Source organism: Nipponia nippon, unplaced genomic scaffold (genome assembly GCF_047370975.1).
Source record: "Nipponia nippon isolate SJK-2023a ecotype South Korea unplaced genomic scaffold, ASM4737097v1 scaffold_18, whole genome shotgun sequence".
Classification (NCBI taxonomy): domain Eukaryota; kingdom Metazoa; phylum Chordata; class Aves; order Pelecaniformes; family Threskiornithidae; genus Nipponia; species Nipponia nippon.
This window is the reverse complement of record NW_028262334.1, coordinates 8,860,308-8,884,242: the sequence shown is the minus strand read 5'-3', so window position 1 is coordinate 8,884,242 and position 23,935 is coordinate 8,860,308. Positions and strand designations below refer to the sequence as shown.

Below are 23,935 nucleotides of genomic sequence, written 5' to 3'. Positions count from 1 at the left end.
CAGGTTCCTAGTGTTACATGCTCCAAACTTCTCATGCTTCTCTTATTGCAAATTATTCCCACCAATTTATTCCTTCAAAGCATGTTGCACTTCACTAGAAGAGTCTCTCAGTTTCAAATGGAAATCGCACAGGGCTAATTATTGTATATACAATGTTTTTAAGAGGCACCCAGACATGAGCAAATGAGCAGCTGCTTCAGTGGGAGAAGAATAGGAATGAAGTTGTGGGTGGAAAACAAGACTCAAGAAGTGTCAGCAATGGGTTACATCAACTTACAAGTGCTAGCGGTGCCCTTCTGACATGCAGGAAGGGCTCATTTCAAAGTTGTATAAAAACAAAAATGACAAAAAAAACCAAACCCCAAAGCTCACCCAATTTTGCTTATGCTGCAACAGTGTTACTCATTCAATTTCTGGCATGTCAAAGGTTGGGGGGTTTGTTGTTGTTTTTTTTAGAAAGATACAATTTAGAAGGTGGTTTTGGTTTTTGTATAACTTACATGGCATGATGTGCTTTGACCTGAGTTCGACAGTTGCGCCCCCAGTAGCAGTCAGGACGTGATGTGACAGTCACTACAGAAAGAGCAAATGAATGCTACCTTTATTACAGAAGTCATTAAATAAGGTGATGTAGATTATTAAGCCACTGCTAATGGTGGTTACTCAGAGCAGTCTTTGGAGAGAAACAAGACACGATTGGCAAGAAACGACTGTAAACTATGTTTGTTCACCTTTCTAGAAACAAAGCAAACACTTAGTGAAGGACAAGAAAATTCATTCTGAATATTAGGCTCACGCAGACTTATGATGAAAGGCTTTGGTTCTCAGTGCTATCAACTGAAATTTCACCATTTAGTTTAATACAGATGGACTTTAAAGACGCTGGGCATATGTCTATATACGTTTCCATACAAAAGAAAAATGTATTAATTTGGGTAGAGTTTGTTCTTCCCCCCTGTTACGTTACAAACGTAACTCAGCTGTCCAGCAGGCTGTTACACTAAAATGAAAAGCACTACTAAGGAGAAACAAGGTAGACTGACTGTCTCTCATTATGCACAGCAGCAGAAGCAGAGGTCTCAACAATTAAGGACAGGGAAGCTGTTGCTAACAACAGGAACTAGATGGACAAAAGTAACATTTAAAAGTAGACTGTTGGAAGAGCTGCTCTTCCCAACGGATTTAGGATTGAAGGAGGCACAGTTGCTTGCATGCTATTTTATACTAAAACTGTAAACGTAAACATACTTAGAATTAATTTACAAAACCATTCTTGTTCCTAGTTGAGTGCTGGTAAAATGTGAAATTGTTCAGGAGGTGCATCATTTTATGTATTTAAATGGGAAAATAAATTTAATTACAGCGACTAGTTCCTGTTGACTATATTCTGGATTTTACTGATTTCCTCTTTTCACTATGCAGATAGATTTATTCTACAGATGAGAAATCATACTGAAAGAAAAGATTCCATTAGGGAGTCCGACAATAACCATATGCAAACTTAGCAGCTGACAAGTAAAGCAATCAGCATAAGATATTAGCCCTGAAAAGAGATTTGCACTGTGGCTACATGAAGGTGCTAAAAACCCAAGGATACAAGGATAAAGTTGACTTTAACTCTTCAAATGACTTTTCCCCCCTTTCTGTGCAAAACAATCCCCACCTGGCAATTCAGCAACAGGAATATTCTGCCTGTACTGGTAGGCAAGTTCTCGAAAGCTGCGAAGGCCACAACAGTAGCAAAGCACTGTGTTCCCAGTAATTCTGTAATCTGGGGAGAAAACCAGTTTGTACATAATGTCAGCGTAAGGCTTGAGAAATCAGATTTAACAAAAATGTCACGATGGCACTGGTTATGTCCACAGAACTTCAAACCTCTTGGTAATGTTACTGAGTTATATATAGACAAAGAGCTATACCTGTACAAAAATGAACATAACACATACCTGACAACATAAAAACTCCTCTTTGAAGAGCTAAGAGACTTTCGTTTAACATATTTTTCCATGTCAAACCCCTGGATGCCAGGTAATCCTGAAAAGAGCAATTTAAGTGTTTAATCTAGAAAAATCTCCAACACTAAAGAGTGACCAAGCCATTTACCCTCAAATATTTCCAAATCTAGATCTAACTAGGTTTTCATAATGGATTGATGCTGATTACAAGTAGAAATTAAGTATCTTTAACTTAATTAGCATGATACTTTCAGATCACCAAAAAACCCTTCCACTCAGTATCTTTTTTTCAGATCCCCGCTTTTCCCAAAGGAATGCAAATAGATTCATTTCAGTCGCTCTCATTTACCTTAAATCAAGATTTCATCTCGTTTACCTAATTTAGATAACCCCGTTATAGTATGGACAAAATATTTTCCATGCAACCTAGCATAAAATTTAACTTGTCTGGGAAAAAAAAATATTTAACAATCTTTGTTTTCCTGGTATTTTTTTAGTGAATTATTTTCCTCTTAATTAATATGTTGGATGTTACACTTCAGACTGTAGAAACCGGCTTCCCTAACAAATAATTCACACAAGTAAAATTCTTTTAGGATTTAACAATCAAACCTATCTGAATTCTACAGTGTGTCTTTCAATCCTTTAAACTCAAATTCAGAAGTTACGTCTAGAATTTTGGCCTTCTTGGCACCTGTCAGGCATACACATTGGAGAAATTAAACATCAGGATTGCATGAAAGTGATTTTTTGTTGTTGTTCATTTGGGTGGTACGGGAAGAGCTGATGCTAAATGGAATGCATCTCTAGAACACAATGCTCTCTTACACAGAGGCTGCAAGAGCCCAATTATCACCCCAAAATACTTCCAGTCTCTACACAGTAACTATAACTTTGGTCCAGCTGAACGTTCGGGGCTCAATAAATTCGCCTTTTAGAATCAGGTGCTGCAAGTGACACAATGCTGCCACTGTAACTGTTAGGCAGTACATCACTATCATTTCATGAGCGAGCACATCTTAAGCTTTGCACATCTGTTATTATGCATCATACATAATGATTTTTTAACATACCTTTAGGATATCTGACTCGTAGTGGTTGTTATTTAGGACTCCATCTAAACACTTATCACCAAGATTTATTTCTAATCAGAACAAGAAGAAGAAAAGTTACTATTTCTTCCCCCAAGCCCATGGCCCTCACACACTTTCTGAAGGTTCTTCTGTTTCCTGAAATAACGTGCACAGACTCATGTGAGCACCAAGTAAATGACTGGATTCAACACGTGAGCACCAAGTAAATGACTGCATTCAGCATATGCTAAAGCATGTGATTTATAACTTCCAGTGGCAAAGACATTGAGATTTTACAATTTCACCTTTAGTCCACAAACACTACTACTAATCTGCATAAATTAACAGTGCTATTAAAGCATATTCCATTAGCTTCAAACTGCAGCCAAGTCATTTCAGCTGTTCTAATTTATTTTTAAAAAAATGCCTAAAACCTTGAGTTTCAGAAGTCTGCATGTTTAAGAGGGTAAGGTTCTTTTCTAATCAGTTAAGATCAGATGTTCAGTGCTCTTGCATTAATTTGTATGATTCTCTTACTAGGCTGAAATACACCATAATTCTTTTTATACAGGAAAGCATTGTCCTCAATAACTGTAGTTTCCATGCCCAATATGGTATGAAGACAAGAAGTTAAACCCTCTCAAAGTTAAGACACATACCACTCAAGAATTTTTTATGTCTGTGATGTGAGGACGCAGCCTTTGTTTCCTTTTGCATGCCTGCGCTACAAATGAATCTATTATATTTCTTACATTACCTAAAGTTCAAGACAGACAGACATTAGTGCAAAGTGAGCAGGCTCATAAGAAACAGATTATTTCACAATACCACAGAACGGTGCCAAACAGCCAAAACACGCCATCCGAGCGCAGCCCCAGTATAAATGACAGAAGGGTTGCAGACAAACTGTACCTGTAAAATAACAAAAAAAACCCTCTAAGGAGCTGCACACAACAAAAGTCAACAGTTATTGTTCTTATAAATCAATAACAATAGAGCCCTGATAAACTTGTTAAAAAAAGTACAACTTTCTCATTTAAAATACATTCCATAGAGGAATAATAAATTTTATAAAGGAAGATTCTTTCATGCTGTCACTACAAGAGTCCAGATAAAGAATATTCAAATAAAGAACACTCTTCAAAGTAAACTTAAGTTTAATTAAAAATAAGGAGAGACTTAGTTCTGTAGTCAAGATTAAAAAAAAAATAAAAATTTAAAGAAGTACACACATTGCTGAGGAGCAACATGAGGATTCTGTTCACGCTCTGCTCTTCGGTCAGGCATTGGCTGAAAGCAGCAGGTGCATATTACGTGGCTTCCTTGAGCAGGACACACATATTCCTGGACAGCTAGATGAGTTAAAAACAGAAAAAAAAGCACAGACTAAACAATGTACACAATTGCAATCTGGACTAGGAATCTTAGCGAATATTAGCAACATAAAAATCTGAAAGTAACAAGGAAGCAATATCATTCTTACAAAAATTCTATAGAAGAGCAGAAAAACGGCATTCACACTTCTAAACTATGTAGGTGTGTAAAATATTTCAATATGTAGAACAGTTTATGAACTACCAACCATCAGCAACCTATTTTGGACAACCACAGAAAAACCATGGTCAAATCTCACGATATTTGCGAAGACACCCATGCGAAGTGGTGCTACTCTCGCAGTACTACGAGAGTGAGCTTGGTTAGTTCATAACAGATGTTTGCGTTGTAGTATTTTAGTCTCACACTACGGAGAAGATTTCATGACACTGACCTGCAGGGAAGTTGGCAGATGTAGACGGAGCATCTCCCAGTGCTTGCATTCCTCCCGCTTCTGTCTCTTGGCCTGTGCCAGGCAGAGTTGGAACAGAGTGTCTTCGATACCCTGGGCACTGTCTGCATACTATATATGGTTGACTGAAAGAACAAAATAAGGTCATAGGAAATCACACCCAACAAATGCAAATATAAAACTCATCCCTATGCTAAACAGGGTTGGTCATACTTTCAAAGTTTAAATTTGGAATTTCTTCATCCAGTAACATATGGAAGTTTACATAATTCAGTACCTCACAGCTGTGAAGACTGCTGTAGTTGTAACAGATAAAAACGTTGTATTTTGTAGTATTCCCCAAGAAAAAAGAAAAAAAGAGCAGTGTGACTGGAAGTGAGATGAACAAGAAAGAGAGGAACAAAGCTGGAATAATTATCTACATGAAGAGTTCTTCTGTTCCCCTCTAGACATAGAGCAAAAAATGTTTGCCATTGGAAGTAGAGAGGAGATATTTTGGTGCCTGGGAATCCCTAGGTCAAGCATCAGCTGCTTCAGTACCATACACCTGGTGAAAGCAGCATTCCAGACACATAAGAAAACACCATCATTGCAGCTGTACTCATAGGGTCGTGGACTGCTTTGTCTCCTGACAAGATCTTAGCCAGAAACCTGTCTTCTCTTAAGGCAACAGACAATTCATAATTGGAAAAGGTCATTTCACATATCTCACATGAAGTTGTTGCACAATTCAGGATAGCACTGTTGGCCATAAACTGAATCTTGCTGGACTTCTAGGGAGGTAATTTTAATTATTTTCTGTTGACTGCTCAAGGTTCAGTAGGATGGCTAGTAGAATTGCCAAAATAATTACTGGTAAGAATGAACTTACCTGAAAACAAAAATAAGATTCATTCTGGCAATGATCATGGAAACACTCTCAGCAATAGCAGCTTTTGTGAAAGTAGCTCAGTTTGTGGGTTTGTGCATTCAAACGTAAGTAAATCTAATTCAGCGCACAACTTACAGACATACCTGATATCTGAAGACTCACTATCTACATCTGACAATTCCAATAAATCTTCAGAACTTCCTTCCTCGTCTGAAAAAGATCTCCGCACCTTAGGTTGCAACATGTCTTGAGTAATTTTGTTTCTAGCATCCATGCTACGTACATCATCTTCATTACGACATTTATCTAGCAGGAGAACCAAATTCAAATTTCAAGACAAAAGAACACCTCACATCCCTTATCCCCACCCTACTTTAATAACACAGTTACGATTATTGTGTTTTCATTTCCACAAAACTTATTTTTTGATAACAGAGTTCTAGAAGATCTTAGTTAAATTCCCCTCTCTGTTAATGGAAGTGTAGTCTCAGGCAACTTAAGTTTTATTTTCAAGAAGCCATGATGAAAGTTAATTAAATCCATATTCAAGTGTATTTTTCAGAAGTATCTGAGCTTAGGTGGCCTAATCAGTCAGTGTGCCCTATTTGATAAAACTGATATCCTTCTCATGATTAAGTAGCAAAATAAAATTAAGATTTCTTAGCATACTCAGTTATAGTACTAAATCACCTTCAATTCTCACCCAGTATTTGAAATATTACAAGTTATTATGTCATATTAAATGCACTTGTTTTCTTAACAGCCATGTCAGAGAAAACAGCAGAGTAATAAAACACACATAGCCATTTAATAGACAACAGTGTGTGCATACATCAATTACGCAGCTAACGTGTGAAATACATCAGATTCTGTCACACACTGTTCAACTTGCCTGGATGCTGAATCAGATAAGCTTCAACCAAGTTGTTCAATATGTGATTTTTACAAATACGTTCTACCGGACAACGACAAGTTGGACACAGAGAAGATCTTTCCATCCACCCTGAGTAGCAGGCAGCACAAAAAGTATGCATACAAGGCTGCAAGCTGGAAAACAAACATGAAAACAATGAAAGAAAGAGTCAAAACACAAATCTTTCATTTTTCAGATACATTCGTAACACTCAAAAACCTGTTTAGCATTGATTTGACTATATAGACTGGGAGAGAAAAAAAGGGGTCTCAGAAGGGTTTGTGAAAACCCTAAATATCCTGGCATGCTCAAACAGTTGTCACTGGACTTATTATTACCACCACAGGATTACAGTTTTTGTCAATCATACATACCTTACACAGTCATGCAGCAGTTCTTGGCAGATAATGCAAGTTAATGTTTCTTCCATCTTATCTGGTTTCACATTTGACGTTTTTGCATCTTCAGAGCCAATTTTAATTATACATTCACTTGGAGCTGCTGGTGAAAGATTTGGACAAGCATCTTCATCTACAAAGACAGAAGATGCCACAGTATGTAGTTTTTGAAGCTTTTTTAAATTTACTTTAAGTGTTAAAAAAAAAGACCTGAAAGATATACACTGATTCCCTTTTCACTGGCAATGGTCCCACTAAAGGCTCTTGCTTCACACATAACAGCTCCTGCTACTGAAGCCATTGTTTTCACTGGATCAGAAATCAAGTCAATAAGAAACAAGAAACAAATTGAAGAAGGACTGATGACAGCTGACCTGGGGAGGTGGGGTGCGGAACAAGAGGGAAGTTTTGCTTTTCTTATTTAATACAATACTAAAACATAAAATAACATTGTAAGGAGGAAAACAGTCACCTATCCCCTACTAGCATACCCTTTCAAGACCTTCTAGGTTTGATATGCATGCGTTTTGAATTTATTTCATATTAATAAAGAAAAATAAGCACAGATGCTTATGTTTCTGTTAATCTCATTGGGCTTCTATGAAAAATGGACATAGCTTTAAGTCTCTAATTAGGCTTTTTAAACTAACTCTCAACAATAACATTAAAATAAAACAGTGCAGGATAGGTTGTGCAATACTGTAGTAAACTAGCCTCCTTTTAGTTTCTTCTTTGCAGGTTCCAAACTCTCCTCCTCCCCTGTCCTTTGAGCATCTGCATCTGCTTTTTCTTTGTCAGTGATTTCTGAAGTGACTGCAGAAGTTTCAGTATTCATATCCAGCTTTTCATGTTCATCATCCAGTGCTCTTAGACACACAGGTTCTAAGATGGGGAAAGCAGGCACAGGAGTGAAAACTGAGGATTGTGATCCTGCAAAATAAAACCAGAAACACGAACATAGCTGCATACAGATATGGGACATGTGAAACAAAAGGTACTCAAACACTGATGATGCACACACATCAATCCAAACACCTGAATAGGAAAAAGTGGAGCAAAAAAGCAATGTCTGCATAACTATACTACATGCATTCTGAGCCAATCTGACTAATTGGAAGACCTGGGGGGAAAACAAGGTATTAGTTGTGTAACCCTACTTAAAATCCTCATCCCTCTTTAAATTGTAGAGTCTTTATTCATAGGACTATTGTCCACACCAGGTCTTCCTGACAAAGATGCCAGGCAGAGGATTTGTGCAATATTGATCATACGTAACAGGTCAGGATCACAGCGGAAGGCAAAGCTTTGTTCTCATAGGAGCATGTTTAAAAAGTCCCAATTACCTGTTGACAAATGCTATTTTCTAGATAGCCATTCTTGCTCCGGTTCTATTTTAAGAGTTACACAGCACTGTGGTATTATACTTGCCAACATAATGCAAGATGCTAGACTAGGGATCCATGTGGTATATTTTGGCCCTTTAGAGCTCTAAGCAAGGGAAAGGGGACTGGTGATTGGCGGCAGTAACAGTGACAATTAGAGCAGCTTCTCAGAGTGACTGCACGAGCACTCAGATCTACTTACTTTGTTATATGAGCCACATACATTTGCTAAGCATTCACCAGTGCCCCACCACAAAACTGTACTGTAAAGATAGACCAGCTTGGGATTTATGTGCGTTTTCTGCCCCTCTCAGCATAAGCAATTCTCACAATTGCCTTACTCATCCACCTGGATTTCCCCTGCCTACTCATAGAGAGAAAGTTAAAATGCACATACCCACCTGGTACTTTCACTAGAACTTTACAAAGCAAATGCTAAAGACCCAGTTAGGGGTAAGAGATTAATCTGTTAAAATTAAAAACTGGAGTAACGGTGGATGGGATATCAAACTTTAAACACTTGACACAACTCTTACCAGATGTAGAAGGATTATCCTGCTGAACAGATGCAGACTCAATAAGAGAGGTAGAAGCAGCATTAAAGAGGTTAGATGTAGAAGTAGATGGCTGTGGTTCCTCATAGCAAGACTGAGTAGCTGATGGTGATGAGGTAATTTGGGTCTCATCATTACTTCTTCCTGTACTTGAGGTATCTTTGGTCACATGGCATTGGTTTTCTACATTAACTTCTACAGTTGGAAGGGGAGAAAGGAAAGAAAGAGATCTCTGTGACAGTCACCACATCACGGCTTCAAAATTCCAAGGAATCAAACTCTCTCAAGAGGGTTACATTAGTCATTGGAGCTTAGCTCCTCTTCATGGATCTTGAATTACTTCCTTACCTACTGGTTCTTGAGTTGCATCATGTTTTGTGTTTAAGGATTCATAAAGATAAGCAACATCTGAAAGAGGTTAAAAAATATTGATCAAAATCTTTAAACAAAAATTCACTAACCTTAATCTCGCATAAACAACTTCTATTCACAAGTGACTGCCTCCCCAAAGTGCCTGACAATGGAAGAGGCAAGTGAGGGGTCACCGCTATAGTACAGTGTTAATACTCCTACTTAGCAGGCAATTAGGAACAGCACAGCAAGATCTTTTCTTCTCAGGAAAACAGGCAGAGCAGCTTTTGTGTGACGTTTAACTTCTGCCAGCCATGGAACCAGAGGCTTAATCAATTTCTTAAACCTAAAATCTGCCCTGTGTCAGAACAAACTGTATTTTTACTGACACTTGGAAGTTCTTCGAAGAAGCTTATTCAGAGCTCACTTCTCAATTTCATTTCTTTATGAGATACATGAACTCTCAAAAACACAGATTAAGACACACCATAAGTTTCATCCAGAAACTAATTTAGTATCTATTAATAAAACCAACTGTATAATATCCCTTTCTTCTCCATCTTATGTCATCCTAATACAGTTGCAAAGATTCCCCTGACTTGCTACTTTTTTTGATCTCCAGCCACCTAGAAGCAAATAAGACTCTCTTAGTTTGTAGCAACCCTTTTTCTGATCGAAATTAGAGTATTGTCTCCTTCAGAACTACTCAGAATGGCCAAATAGGCATGCCAGATCTAAATTCTCCCTCTGTCTTTAAAGATGGAGAAGCTGAAAAAGCAAAACTGGAGGCTTGGTAACTCAAATACTTGTTAACCCAAACAGAAATCAGTGATTCAGTTCATTACAAAGTACCTGGAAAATGCGCGTGAGTTCTTCCAAGTAGCATCAACTGCAATAGTGATATCTTAGAAGGATTTGGGAGATAAACAAGCCAGCCAGCCAGCCAAACATAGCTTATCACTGCTTCTTGTAACATTTACATCAGACAGCATAAATCTGTCTGTATATAAATGAACAGCAGCTTCATAAAGGAAGTATTTCAGTACTGGGTATGTATGTATCTAGAATTTTTTAGATTAACAGTTCATGTGTCTGTTACTGTACAGTCTTGTGTTTTACATTAAATATCACGCTGTAAATGTACCTCATACTACACCCTCCCATCTCCCAGTACATCCAATTATCTTCACAATAATAGGGGAGCTTATGACCATACAAAGTCCGTCTGTTCACCTTAAAGTTCCGCTTCAGAGCTACCAAGTACAGTAATGAGAATTAACATTTAAAAATGCCTCTTTCATCTAAAGTCTTTTCCAGAAAGTGAGCGCTCTCTGCTAAAATTTAAATATTACATATTTCGCACTTAAAAGAAGAATTGCACGCTAACAGGCAGAGCAGTCGGCTGGGGCACAACAATACATATGTAAAAACAGAGCTTGCCCATTCCCTCTCTCCCCTCCATTTATCAGAGTTGAACCCCATCTGTTATTCCATAATAATGAGCAATTAAATTATTTCTGTAAATCTTTTCAGTCAGCGTTGGATTTAATGATCCCATATAACTGAATGAAATGAAATGATACGAAACGAAAAGGTATGAAATGAAAATTCTGCTGCCTCAATAGTTATCATTTCCCAAATCATTTATGAACATCTCTAAGACACATGACAACACATATCATTCATGAAATCTTTTATTAATTTCGTTCCATTGCAAAAACTGAGCACTTACACCTAAACCTTGGTCCCTGACTTCTACGCAGTTAACACATGAAAGGACATTACTTCCTGCCCAACAACAGCTTGGCTTATTTAAAAACCTTTGAGGAAGGACCACCATTAATTTTTACTTAAGAAAAAAAACAAAACAACAAAACCTAATTATGTTATTTCAATTGCATCATCCTGAAACGAATTCTTGAAAAGAATTATAGGCATGCAAGGCATGATTCTTCTTTAAGACCACACAAATATTTTTCCAAGTTTACTAATTCTACTTTCACTAATAGGGCTTTCCCCACCTCCTCCCCATTTTGCCTCTTCCCTCTCTAAAACAAAAAACCCAACCCAAAACAAAACAAAAAGCTTTTGCAGCCCTTCCTTCCGATGCCCAAAATTGCTTCAATGTGATATATAAAGTATCAACAACTACCCCAGCAATGTGACTTCTAAAAGAAGCACTGGGCATGTGAGCAGGACCTCATTAGTTACCATTCCATGCATTAGTTCTTCCAAAACTACTTCTAGGCACGTTTCAATTTCAGACAGTTGCTCAGACTTGTCCCTGTAAAAACTGGCACATCCATGACTTCTTTTATAGTGACTTGTTTTTAAATATTAGCAAGTTATTTGTCTTAAAATTGAGTAATTCTGTTTTAATTGTACTGATATTTCTTTTCTGTCATGACTCAAAAAAATGACTAAGCATGCCATTTAAAAAAATACCATTTACTTACTGTTCTCTGGCTCATTTTTTCTGTAAACAACATAGATCACATCCCCAGTCTGTAAAGGGTATGTCTGCTTCTTAACCACTTTCAGTTTATTAATTACTGTTCCATTAGTACTGTAAAGAGAAAGAAGAGATAACTTAGCGTAAATGTTTTCATAATTACATAGGAGAAGGAAGGGAAAACACAAGATACTTTTAATGAAGAAAAACTATTGGTTCTCAACAAAAATGTAAGCCAGGATTAAAAAAAAAAAAAGAGCTACTGGGACTTCAAAGCTCATTTGCAGCTACTGGTAAAGAGATGGTAGCTGACAAACAGATAGACAGACAAAAGATCCCTGACATTTGGCCAATTAGAGGATTGTTTCTGTACAATAATCTTTACCCTTTAACTATTAAACAGGAAAGGACAATAGGCCTTCTATTAAAAAAGTTCTAGGTTATGTTTTCCAATTAACACCGGGAATCTCCCAAGACATTCTGTGACGAAGGAACTTTTCCTGTACAGTCAGGGATGCCACGTGGCATTATTTTTTCTCCCCTCTTGCTTCAAATAGTAAAAAACCTAAAATTCCAAGGTTACTTAGACTGTTTCCGACTCAAAAGCAAGAAGTTAGTAAGGTGGAAAACCAGTTACACATAATTAAAAGATGAATTGCAATGAACTATTTTGATATTGATAAAAACTCCAAGACTTATGGAAGAAATGAAGTGGGGGAAGAGGAAAATGCAGAGCATTGCTGATTAAGGGAGGTATCTCCTTCACTATGGGTGATGTTTTATACACAAGCTATTAGCGTTTTATAACCAAGTTATTCAAGTACTGAATAATCCCAGCTCAGCCTCTATCAGGGCTGCAGCATTCCAGAATTTCAGTCTTCTACCATTCAAAATCTCAGCAATTAGTACCAAATAGAAACGAACGGAGAATCTGCGTTTCCCCCCCAGCTGCATGAAATACCAGCAAAGCTCTGCTGCCACCTCCTGGAGGCCACCGCCTGTGCCCAGGACTGGACACAGCCTGCCGCAAACAGGCCAGCCTCTCTCCAGGGGAGAGGGATGGTTATTCAGAAATAAGCACCTTCCCTTCTCATTATTTGTCTTTTAAAAGGCAACCTGGGAAAACCTCTTGTCATTTAGTAACATGAACAGAGAAAGAAAACTGGAACTTCGTACTGTTGACCTTTTTTTGGACACAAAGTCGAAAGCGTTACATGAAAAAGTAAAAAGGAAAAGCAAACCCTTTTGAATCACTACAGCAAGTCTTGATCAAGGTATCAGTTCTTGCTCTTACCTCTGCAATGGCTTTCACTGTCTACATGGTTGAGTCAACTAATCCAATAACAAGATACAAAAAAATAAAAACGCTATTTTAAACATCAAGAAACACACAAAAATCTTTGGCTCACATCAATACTTGCTCTATTAAAGAATCTTCAAGCTTCTCCTATAAGCAAGAGAACTATTTTAAGCTTGCCTTTTTACCTCAGGCATACAGATGTTGACTAGTCTGAAAGCACCAAAGAACCAGCAGAACAGAGACATCACTAAAAGAATGCCAAAGTTTAGCAATCAAGAGGAAAAAAAAGAATTTTAGTCAGTCTGTTAGAAACTCTACCCATTTTTAACTTAACATTGATGCTAGTGATAAAATATTAAAAAGATTATATCGAAGCAGAAATTGCACCTCCTTCAATTGTCAAAGAAACAGTAAAGCTTACAACAATCCCTGGAACCTGTCAGAGGTCCTTTAACAAAACTAGGAAACAGCAAATTTTACCTCCTTCATTTTCCAGAAGGCAAAACAAAGCATCTCCCATCTGCCCTAAGTGTTTTAGACCGTCTTCTGTAATAAAACGGCTAACCTCGAGTAACAAGAATTGTCTCTTACTGAGGTTTAGCTTCTACAGGCAATTCCTAGTTCCAATATGCCACTAAACACAGGGAAAAAAATGTCACAACAATGTATTTCATGAAGATGCTCTGTCATGACTGCCAAGTTCCAAGACGGTTATGAGGGCCAATAACTCAAGTGAGGTACTCTTGGAAAAAAAGAAAAATCATCACACATCTAGTAACCACTCGTGCTTGGTCTCACGAGGCAAGCTGCAGAAATAGCTACCCAAGACCCTGATTGTCAAATTGATTATGAATAGCCAAATCTTTTCAGTTCTGCACAGTTATACAGACTTCAATGAGAGCTGACCAATGAATTATTTGGCATCCACGGACCCAAATGAAGTAGGAATAAACTGATACCACTTAACACAGAAAACCATAAGCTTTTCTTAAATACATTAGCAAACCAAAGTAGTGGTATTTATATCTCAGCCAACAATCAAAGGGAAAAAAAATATCCAACTACGCCAGATAATTGTATTAGTCTTTCATTTCCAGTTTCAGGCTTTAGCACGAGGCATTTAACAAATAGGGTGACATATCGAATTAATGGCGTGCGTATTTTTTAATCAGACACACATGATAAATTATGACATTTGTACATTCCTCGGACGTCTCAAATTAAACTAAGGTCCCCATAAAATAAGTAGAAAGTACGATGAGAATCCCAAGTATGAAGGACATTCATTAGGACTTAATATTGAACTGATACCAACTGGATGGATGATTTTTGAGGTGGAGAAGAAAAACGGTACTATCAGACATAAATTGTCTGCATTGTGAAACGATGTCACAAAAGGTCCCAATGTCACTTTTCTAAAGAGCGTAAGAAAAAAGTCAGGCCTTGACTCAATTCCAACGTGGTTGATGACTCTACAGTTTGATTAATGAACCAGACATTACCTTTACTTCCCAGTCCCAACTGTTGTGCAGATTTGATGGGAACAGCTACATTTCACTCAGAACAAGCTTACTTTTGAAGTAGGTGAATGATCTGTGTGATGTAAGATACTTTGGTATCCTTCCGAGAAAAACGCCAGTCTGTTACTTTTTAGTAATTACTGCATCCACCCAGGGAAAGAATGTAATTTATGGTAAAGCTTCTGGGTTAATAGTTCTAATAGTTACCTGCTATTTAAATGTATATTATCCTAAACAAATGGTAAACTGAAATGAGTTTTGAATTCTTTTAAGTGACGCAGCACAGAAGGGATTCTGTAATTCTCTATTCTTTTAATGTTCACAGAAATAATTTTGACTGGTAGGGTGAGGAGAATTTAGTAGCAGAAAGGACACCAGCACCAACTGAAGATCAACCTCCGATTTACCCACAGGAAGGGAATATCTGCTTGCCTGTCACATGAGTATCAGCCTTGTGTAAACAGCTTCTTGCTCTGAAACATCACTTACTACTTAGAATACATAAAAAAAAAATCCTAGAAGACAAGAGGAGGTCTTTAAAAAAATTACCTTAGTTGCCTTTAAAATTTCTTTTTCAAAATGGAGAATCTTACAATTGCTTTACTTAGGGCAAGCCAACTACTGCCTCCACTGTGTTAGGTCAGCTTGTATAATTTGTTTTCTTTCAAGCAGTATAAAGCAAGTAGCGCATGGTTTGGAAAATAAAGCAGAAACATACCCCAAAAAAGGGTGAGTCTGCGAATATTTTATTGTACTATTTGCTAACTCTTGGCTTTCGTAACTTCCAAACTTCTATTTACTCAATAATTTTGAGTTCTCTACACATTTTCTTTCACCTGCAAATTTATGGTAATTCTTTCCAAAGTAATCCAAGAACTCATTACGCTACCAGGGAGATAAAAACCAATGTTGGCTGTCTACATATATTTGATGATATTCTTTGGTTTAGCTACAATACAGAAACAAAGTCCACTCAGTTCAACTGTCCCACACTAGCTGCCTCCTTCAATGCACTCCTCCTCACCAGAAAAATCTGAGCTTGACCACAGCAATGTTTCCAAACTATTTTCCACTTCAGAGAAGAAAAAGCTGATATTGCAGCATTTTTCTGGGACTCTGGACATCTGTAGTGCCAACTCAAACATTCAAAAATCTTCTTCTTTCAGCCTGCTTGATTTTTTGGAGCTCATCTGATACTTGACACAAACATTGGAAGGCTCAGAAGAACAGATAGTCTTCTGCAAGTACTCATATCAACCTGTTTAGTCTCTTGATTCAGCAAATGTTAGCCATACTTCATACCAACTCACAGGCAAGTAGAACACATAAAGGATCTTATTCTGTTTTGTTAGATACATAGACTTGTAACCTGCATAAGCAGCTAATTGGTAGCACTCCATAGGTGCAGCCTTTCTATTACAGTACCGCTGTAACAAGCCCCACCTTTTCGTGAATATATCATATAGAAAATTAACTTTAATTTGGCTTTGCTAGTTTTCTGCTGGCTGCACCTTCTGCCTTGGGGGTGTGGGTGTGTGTGGGGGGGTGTGTGTGTATGGAAGAAAAAAAAAAAGGCAGGAATGTTTCTGCATCATTCACAATTTCTTTAGGTTGTATTATCATGACATTGGTCTAAACCAATTCTACCAGCTACATGCACCTGAAACTAGGGACGGTTTCTCAAGCTTAGAGCTACAGCTACGCTCTGAGACTACCATGGTAGGCAAACACGGCCTGATTCATTGTTTGAAAAGTCTTGGAATGTGGGATAACATTGGAGAATGACAATTATAAGCCATTTCCTAGACATCCTAGCTAGGCCTGATATTTTTCCCTAAAATTTAGCATTCCATCCCACAGCTTCTGGGAGTATAAGCCCTCCAGGGATCTATCCTGGTTATTTTCTCTAGCTACAACCTATAAGTGGAGAGGAAATACACCCTCATCAAGCTTGCGGATGACACCAAAGCAGGGGCAGAGCTGGGCTGCCACTCAGAAGCAGTTAGGCAGGCTAGAGGAAAGGGCTGACAGGAGTGTCATGATATTCAACAAGGACAAACCCCAAGTCCTGCACCTGGGATGGAATAATCCCCTGCAACAGCACAAGCTAGAGACCAACCAGCAAGGGTTCTTCGTGGATCTTATGACTAAGCATAAGATCATACACCCTGGACTTATGCCCAGGCTTAAGTCAGCAGCGCACCCCGGCAGTGATGAAGGCCTACAGCACACTTGGCTGTATTAACAGGGGCGTAGTCAGGAATTCAAATTAAGTGATTATTCTTCCCCTTTACTTGGAACTCATTAGTCCACATCTAAAATATTACATCTAGTTTTGGGTCACCTAGTACAAGGAAGGTCTTGATAAACTCGAGCAAGTCCAGCAGATAGCCACCAACGTGGCCAGAGGGCTGGAGCACAAGGCCTATGAGCTAAGGGGCTAGGGAAACTGGGCTTGTTTTGCCTGGGAGAAGACAGCTTGGTGAGCAGGGGACCTAACAGCAGCCTTCCAGTACCTAAGAGGAAGCTACCAAGAAAACAGAAACAGGTTCTTTACTGAGATGATAGAAGTCATAAATTGAAACAAGGAAGGTTCAAACAGATGCAAGGAAACAAACAAGTCACTGTGAGGATAATTAAGGTCTGAAATAAGGGCCCGGAGATGCTACAGAATCTCTGTCCTTGGAGGTTTTCAAGACCTGACTAGAGAAAGCCTAAACAACCTAGTCTAAATCCAGTGGTGGCTCATCTTTGACAGAGTTTGAACTAAGTGACTTCCTGAGCTCTCCTCCAACCTGAATAATTCTATACGTTCTGTTTTACTCAAGGAAATAAAATGAAATGCATAGCCCATGTAAATATCTGGAAGGGAGTTCCTCACCCTGAAAAAGACTCCTTTTAATATCAACACAGCTACTAATTGATCAAGAGACAGAAAAGGACCAGAGGTGCAAAAATTCTGCTGAAAGAAAAATGTCAACTAGAGCTCATACATTCTGCCAGTGCCCTCCAAAAATGCGCACACCATTGAATTACACAGTTCAAAGGTTTTTCAGAATATTCTTGCAGGGATTTTTGTCAAAAGCTCAGCAGGTATGATACTAACCCTGAGCTACCAGAACAATATACTTAATTGCATTCTGGTGTGTTGGAACAGGGATTCAGCATGACACTTTTCAAAACCTCAAACGTGAAATTTCCTCTTTATGTATGTACATCAATATATTTTGAAGTGTCGTCTTCATCTCTGGGTAAAATGCCTTCCAGACATGAAAAATGGGGGAATGGGGGGAGCTGGCAGAAAAGTATTATTTATTTCTTTACTGACTGCAATAACCTGGCAGAAAAAGCATGTGGTTTACAGAAGCATTTTAAAATGTCACAGAGTTCTTGAAATGTAATAAACCAGCAGCTTTTGGCAATCTTAGACAAAAAATCCTGTCAAAAATGAAGCAGATGAAAATTTGAAGAAGATTACGATCTCCTCCTAGGAAATACCCTTCCATTCAAACCCCTATCTCAAATTTTATAAAGGAAACCAGAAAACTAACTAAAATCCACTGGAAACCACCCACCACCCCTGCAGTGCTATTTGTACTCCCACAGCAGCCTTAGAACTCTACAGGAAATAGCCTCACCAGTACAGCAAATTCACTGGCCTTCAGCATGTGAAGAAGTATGTAATTAACTTTATATACTAAAAGTAGTTCCACTAAATTAGCTTAGCTTTTTAACAGTAGTTCTAGTGAAGTATATGCTTATATCTTTCTACACTAAGGGCTTCAGTTCTCACACCCCTAACTTAATGCAGAAACACCCAGAAAAGAAAAAAATCATTCTGGGTAAACAAAAGAAACAAAACTGAAATATCAATAATAGAAATCTAGCAAACATCTTTTATTATTAAATTAGATTGAACAGGCTCTAATCTCCATCTGACATGCCCACCACAACTGCTAGATTACTACAGTACTTATGCTATATAGATTACAGATATTTTTAATACCAGAAAGATGTGTTACAAGTACAGATTCTTACTCCACATCTACTTCATGCTTTGAGATCATCACTGCAGGTATTTTCTTCCTTATACAAGTGTGAATTGAGGCACATTCGTGCTTAGAGCTTTTAAGAATGCTGGCATCACTTTTTTCACAAGTCTAAAGAAATATGATACAGAACTATTACATCAAGTGTTTCTCATCCAGTGGACTATGAATTCCTTTGTAGAGAAAAAAAAATAGTTAGAAAGAGCCAAAAAACCCTCAAACCTAGATGCAAGGGGGAGGGGGGAGACGGGGACAAAAAAGAGAAGGATTTACTATCAATGCCTCCAGCAATACACAAGATTTTACTTCACAGCCTAAAAAGAAGGTAAGAGTAGAAGTTCACAGAAGAACCAACCTTGTATCTTCCAATGACACTTGACCAGATTCTTCATCCACTATGATTTTACAGTGATCTCCAGAAACCAATTTGTTGCCAGGGAAAGATAAGTCACAACCTTAAAAAGAAAGCAGATTTTCCAGTGTGCTTAAAAATACACATTACACAGACAGATCAGCATTCTACATGGCTATAAATGCACAACAAACTGACTCATATACATCTGCAATAGTTCAAAACTTCTACTGGCCTATAGGCAGCAATCTAGTATGCGACACAAGCAGTGAGATAGCCCCATGTGCTGATATCAGCTTATTTCAACCATTTCAAGATGTTTTGGTTCCCTTCCTCCCCCCCAATCCTAGCCCTTACAGATGGAAATCAAATCACAATTACTCTGTTCTAGGGTGGTACAGAGATAAACTCACACGGATTTGAAGTGTTCAGTCTAACCTCTAGAGGCATACATCACAGAGCACCCAGTCCTTTTCCCACATCATTGTAACACTGTTTCATTGGATTTAACTTCTGCTTCATTCTGGTATATTGGGGGGACATAGTAGGAACCGACAGCTGATAAATAAAAGAGTATCACTGTTCTATGTTAAAATCTCTTTCTTTTGTTTGTTTTTAAATAGGAAAATTTTCCTCATCTCTGTTGACAGCACTATTACGTTAATAAAGCTGAAGGGAGATTAAAAATCCAGAACTAAGTCTTAGGGATATGCAGGAGAAGTGTAACGACAATGTCGATGTAATAGAAACCTTCCTACCTACGACTCCAGGGCTCTGAGCAAATCCAGTATTTTTACTTCACTTTAACATTGAATGCTCAAGGTTCCCCACTAATCTTTCTCACAAATGACTCAAAGTACTTGCTTACAGAAATTATAATTAACAAACATGATTCACTTCCACCTATTCACGCTGTGGGTGCACTGTATCTCAGCCTGCAAGAACAACGCATCCAGGAGGAAAGCAGTAACCGCTACACATGCTGGTGACAGTTTATCACTAGTCTACTCCTAATAGTCAAGGAACAATCAACAGCTACAGACTTAACTATGGCCTCACGACTTGTGACGCTAGGAGGCCTGCTGAAAGTGAGCAGGCTAAATTTTATCCAGGAGCATGCCAACATTTCCATTCTGTTCTACAGAGTTAAGACTTCCATATGGGAGCAGGAAGGACAAAATGCTGTAAACAAGCACTTCTAATGCTCCTGAAGACTTTCTAAGTAATACTTATGACCTAAAGCTTGGTACGCTTGTAACCACTCATTTTATTAATCCATTAGCAAACAGTTACGGAAGCAATAGAACACGCAAAAATTCATCTTTTTTCTGCAAGATAATCCTCAACTAGACCTCAATTTGAAGAATTCACCTACAGCTCAGATAACGATAAGCAATCTAAATGTATATTACCAAATGTGAATAGGCAAAACATTTTCCTACAATACATTATCCAAATTCCTCATAGAGCTATAGCATTTGGTGTTTGCTCAAGACTATTTACAGAATGCGACTGGTCAGTCAAATAGCTTGAACTGATGAACAGGAAACTGAAAATCAGTGCTGTCAGGGCAGAGTACAAAAATTAAAACACTGCAATGATTGTTTTAAATACAGTAAGCGTGAAATCCTTTAAAATAAAGGCAAGTAGCGAAAGGCCTAGACTCTGGGGAAAACAGCTTTCAAATCCACTCTCAGAGAAACTTTCAGTACTTGTTGGCAATCTTTATATGGCCAGAAGAATTAAGGGCTTTTATGTGGGCGTTTTCTTTTCTCTGAGGCACAAGCATTTTGCATTGCAGTTCCAACTTATTTTAACCACAGAAACGAAATGGGAACGTAAACAGGACTGATACACAGAAACTCTTCTGAATCAACAATCGTTTTTTCTTATTTGTACAAACTGTCACAGGCCACTTAAAAGGCACATTCACTTTTAAACGTGCGCATGTCACACGTCGGTAAAAAAGAAAAGGTCAGCGTAAAACTTCCTCTTCACACAGAGCCCAGAGGTAAGTTAGGACTAAGGGACCGCCTGGCAAGCGCCTCCAACAGCTGAAAGCACCAAACCCGACTAGTTTCAGTCCACCTTCCAGTGCTGTAAAGGGCAGGAGGGGGGCAGCTGCTGTCCCCCGAACACCGCCCGCCGCCAGCGCAGCCTGCCCCGGTCCCACCTTTCTTCCGACCAATTGTCCATTCCCTTTTCAGCAGCAAGACGTGCGGCTCTGCCTCATCAGCACCCAGCCGGATCAGCTTCCCCCAGGGCTGCTGCTGCTGGCTCCGCTCGCCTCCTTCCGAGTGCTCCATTTGGATTCACATCTGACAAAAACAAACAAAGCGACCCCAAGCCCCACCGTCACACGGCACCCGGGGGAGAGCGCTCGCTGGGGGCCGGCAGCCCCCTCCCGGGGGCCGGGCCCTGCGCGCCGCCGCCCCGCACGCCCCCGGGGGCTCCCCCGGCCCCGGCCCTGCCCGCTCCCTTTTGTGTGGCGCTGGAAAGCCCTCCCCCTCGGCCACTCGGCCCCCCGCAGCCGGCCCAGCCCCTTCCCTTCCCTTCCCTTCGCCCCCACCCCACAGGGCCGCTCCCCGCCCGAGGGGGAGCGGGCTGGAGCGGGCTGGGGCGGCCTCCCTCCCTCCCTCCTTCCTTCCCTCCCTCCGCTCACTTCGCTCCCCAACTTTCCGCCCCCAGCGGGCCCCGCTCCCGGGGCGGCGAGGGGCGGGCAGGGGGTGCCGCCCCCCGCTCCCCCGCCGGCCCGGGCCCCCCCGCCGGCCCTTACGCCCAGCGCCGCGGCCCAGGCGGCTCCTGTCAACAGACATTGCCACCATCAGCTGATCAGGGCGGGGCGGGGCCAGGCCTGCCATTGGAGGCGGCGCACGGCGGCCATAGAGAACCCGCCGCGGGGAGAGGCGGACCTTCCGGCGCCCACCACCGGGCCAGGCGAGCTAGAGCGCCGCATTTCCGGTGAGGCCGCGGCGCGCCGCCCTGCGTAGGGAAAAGAGGGGCGACAGCGAGGCTTGGGCACCGGAGACGCCTCGGCGGACATCTTGGGTGCGGGCTGGCTCGCAAGCGGGACAAGGCGCTCGCCGCCATCTTTGTTGCGGGCGGATCGAGCGCCTCGCAGCGAGTTGTGAGCGCGGGCAGCCGGCTGAGCTCGTTTAATCGGTCACACACAGTGAAAAATAAATGTAGGTTAACTCTTCGATGTTGAAGAGTTATTAGTTTGCCAGCTGCGGCTAAATAAAAAGCATACTTGCTGTTGAGGGACATGCTTTCGAAAGAAAGTTCCCGCTGAGGCAGGATCAGCGCCCGTTGATGGGGGTGATGTCCGGAGGGGGCTGTGCCAGTTTAAACCAGGAGGCTCTCACAAACCAAAACCTGCAGTTATTGGGGGCAAGAGCAAGCAGCAGTGCTTTCTGCACCTTAAGAATCGTCACTTTGCTCTTTGTAGCCCAACCAACCACCTTGTTTCAATGTCCTCTTCTACAGCAGTTGGAAACTAGCTGAAAAAAGACCCAAACCAGCAACAAAAGCCCCCAAACAAAACAGCAAGTGGAAGCTCTCATCAGTTCCCCAATGGCAGCCCAGCCCCGTCTCCTGTGGTCTGCACCGGCGGGGCCTGCAGGGCCTGTGCTCCCTGCCCTGCTGCACTGACCCAGCCTCTCTGCGGCCATCACGCCGTCCTCATTTCCCCAGGCCCCTGCTTCGTCTTCCCACGTTCTCCGTCCCACCGGGAGCCACCTCAGAGAGCTAAAATGACCGAAAACAAATCACCCCCTCGCTCGCTTACATCCTGCTCCCGCCTTAGGCCGCTCTGAGGTCCCGCGGAGCGGCCCCGTCTCTCCCCATCGTGCTCCATGCCGCCTTCGCCGCCATCACGCGCTCCACGCCGCCTTCGCCGCCAGCCCCGCAGCCGGGTTACCTCAGGCAGCTGCCCCTCGCGCCTGCCCGCTCGGCCGGGCCCGGCAGGTTCCCAGCCGGCAGCCGCCTTTACTCTGCCAGATGTGTCCAAATAGTTGGAGCTTCTTCCTCACAGTCTGCTGAAAGACGACTTCTGCATCAGTCTTTCTTCCCTTGGTCTGACCCTTGAAGGATTCCACAACCTAACCCAAATCAGCTAACATAACCAGGCCCCTCAAAGATTATCAAGAAAGCCAGTACCTGAAATTTGGTGGCCCTTTCCCCCTTTGTGTAAAACATTATCGCTACTACCCGCTTGTTGATCTGCTTGTTTCTCTATATTGGTTTTGTTTGTTTTCCTGGGACATTTGTACCTCTTGTACCATAATCTTTTTAGGCCAATTAGCACCCCATATAAAGTGGCTTCTTAGGCAAACAAATTGTAGTCCTTTTGCAGAACATCAATAGCAACCTTATAGTTGTGAATTCCTTTATCACATGTATCTGAAGGACTCAGTTTTATGTTCATCAACAGTTTTATGTTCATCAAAACAGAGGAGGAAGGAGCTGAGCTATCCTGGATCTCCCTGCTGGTTGCTGGTTAGCTTCTTAAATTAGTCATATAACATGTACAGAGGCAGTGAACCTCTTTTTTTTCCCTCCACTCAAATGATTCTGAAGTTTGGATTAAATCAGAAGGCATGAAAACAGAAACAAAACACTGAAAACAAAACCATTTGCAATTCTTTGCTTTGATACTCCTACTTGGTTCACAGGCTTGAGCTCTCAGATTTTGCTTTTATCTTAACCTTTCCCGGAAACCCTGGAGATCCCCTTGGCCACGTGAATCTCACAGCAATACCAGCCTGTGCAAGAGAGCTGCGCGGGACTTCTGATACAAGCAAAATTATTCAAATACAGAAGTGTTTTGGATCTGCAGTTTTAACTGACACCTAATGCACTGTATTGCTCACAGTTCTCAATTGCATGGGCCCCGGTTCAGGAGAAAATGTAAGCACACATGTAAGTCAAAATTGATGCACATACTTAAGAGCTTTGCCTTATTGACCTTAGTCTATAAC

The 23,935-nt window shown here is 40.5% G+C and overlaps 1 protein-coding gene across 7 annotated transcripts in view; it reads right to left on the bottom strand.

The window, feature by feature from the left end:
- The window catches only part of CHFR (checkpoint with forkhead and ring finger domains), a 35,668-nt gene extending 13,801 nt beyond the window's left edge, over window positions 1-21,867 (bottom strand). For 3 of the 7 annotated variants that reach the window (XR_015704026.1, XM_087754430.1, XM_087754434.1), the window contains exons 1-17: window positions 21,733-21,867; window positions 21,130-21,274; window positions 18,960-19,059; window positions 11,740-11,849; window positions 9,281-9,340; window positions 8,915-9,127; window positions 7,711-7,926; window positions 6,973-7,129; window positions 6,578-6,732; window positions 5,829-5,991; window positions 4,797-4,939; window positions 4,261-4,380; window positions 3,857-3,940; window positions 3,029-3,099; window positions 1,947-2,034; window positions 1,664-1,771; window positions 501-573 (exon numbers count right to left, since the gene is read on the bottom strand). Coding sequence is in view for 5 of the 7 variants with exons in the window: in XM_087754430.1 (XP_087610556.1) it covers window positions 501-573; window positions 1,664-1,771; window positions 1,947-2,034; window positions 3,029-3,099; window positions 3,857-3,940; window positions 4,261-4,380; window positions 4,797-4,939; window positions 5,829-5,991; window positions 6,578-6,732; window positions 6,973-7,129; window positions 7,711-7,926; window positions 8,915-9,127; window positions 9,281-9,340; window positions 11,740-11,849; window positions 18,960-19,059; window positions 21,130-21,262 (1,994 nt within the window). In the remaining 2 variants the exon portion in view is untranslated. Of the gene's footprint in view, window positions 1-500; window positions 574-1,663; window positions 1,772-1,946; window positions 2,035-3,028; window positions 3,185-3,856; window positions 3,941-4,260; window positions 4,381-4,796; window positions 4,940-5,828; window positions 5,992-6,577; window positions 6,733-6,972; window positions 7,130-7,710; window positions 7,927-8,914; window positions 9,128-9,280; window positions 9,341-11,739; window positions 11,850-18,959; window positions 19,060-21,129; window positions 21,275-21,618 lie in introns of those variants that run through there. The other 4 variants (XM_087754433.1, XM_087754432.1, XM_087754431.1 and 1 more) reach the window with 4 other exon arrangements.
- Window positions 21,868-23,935: the final 2,068 nt, after the last annotated feature.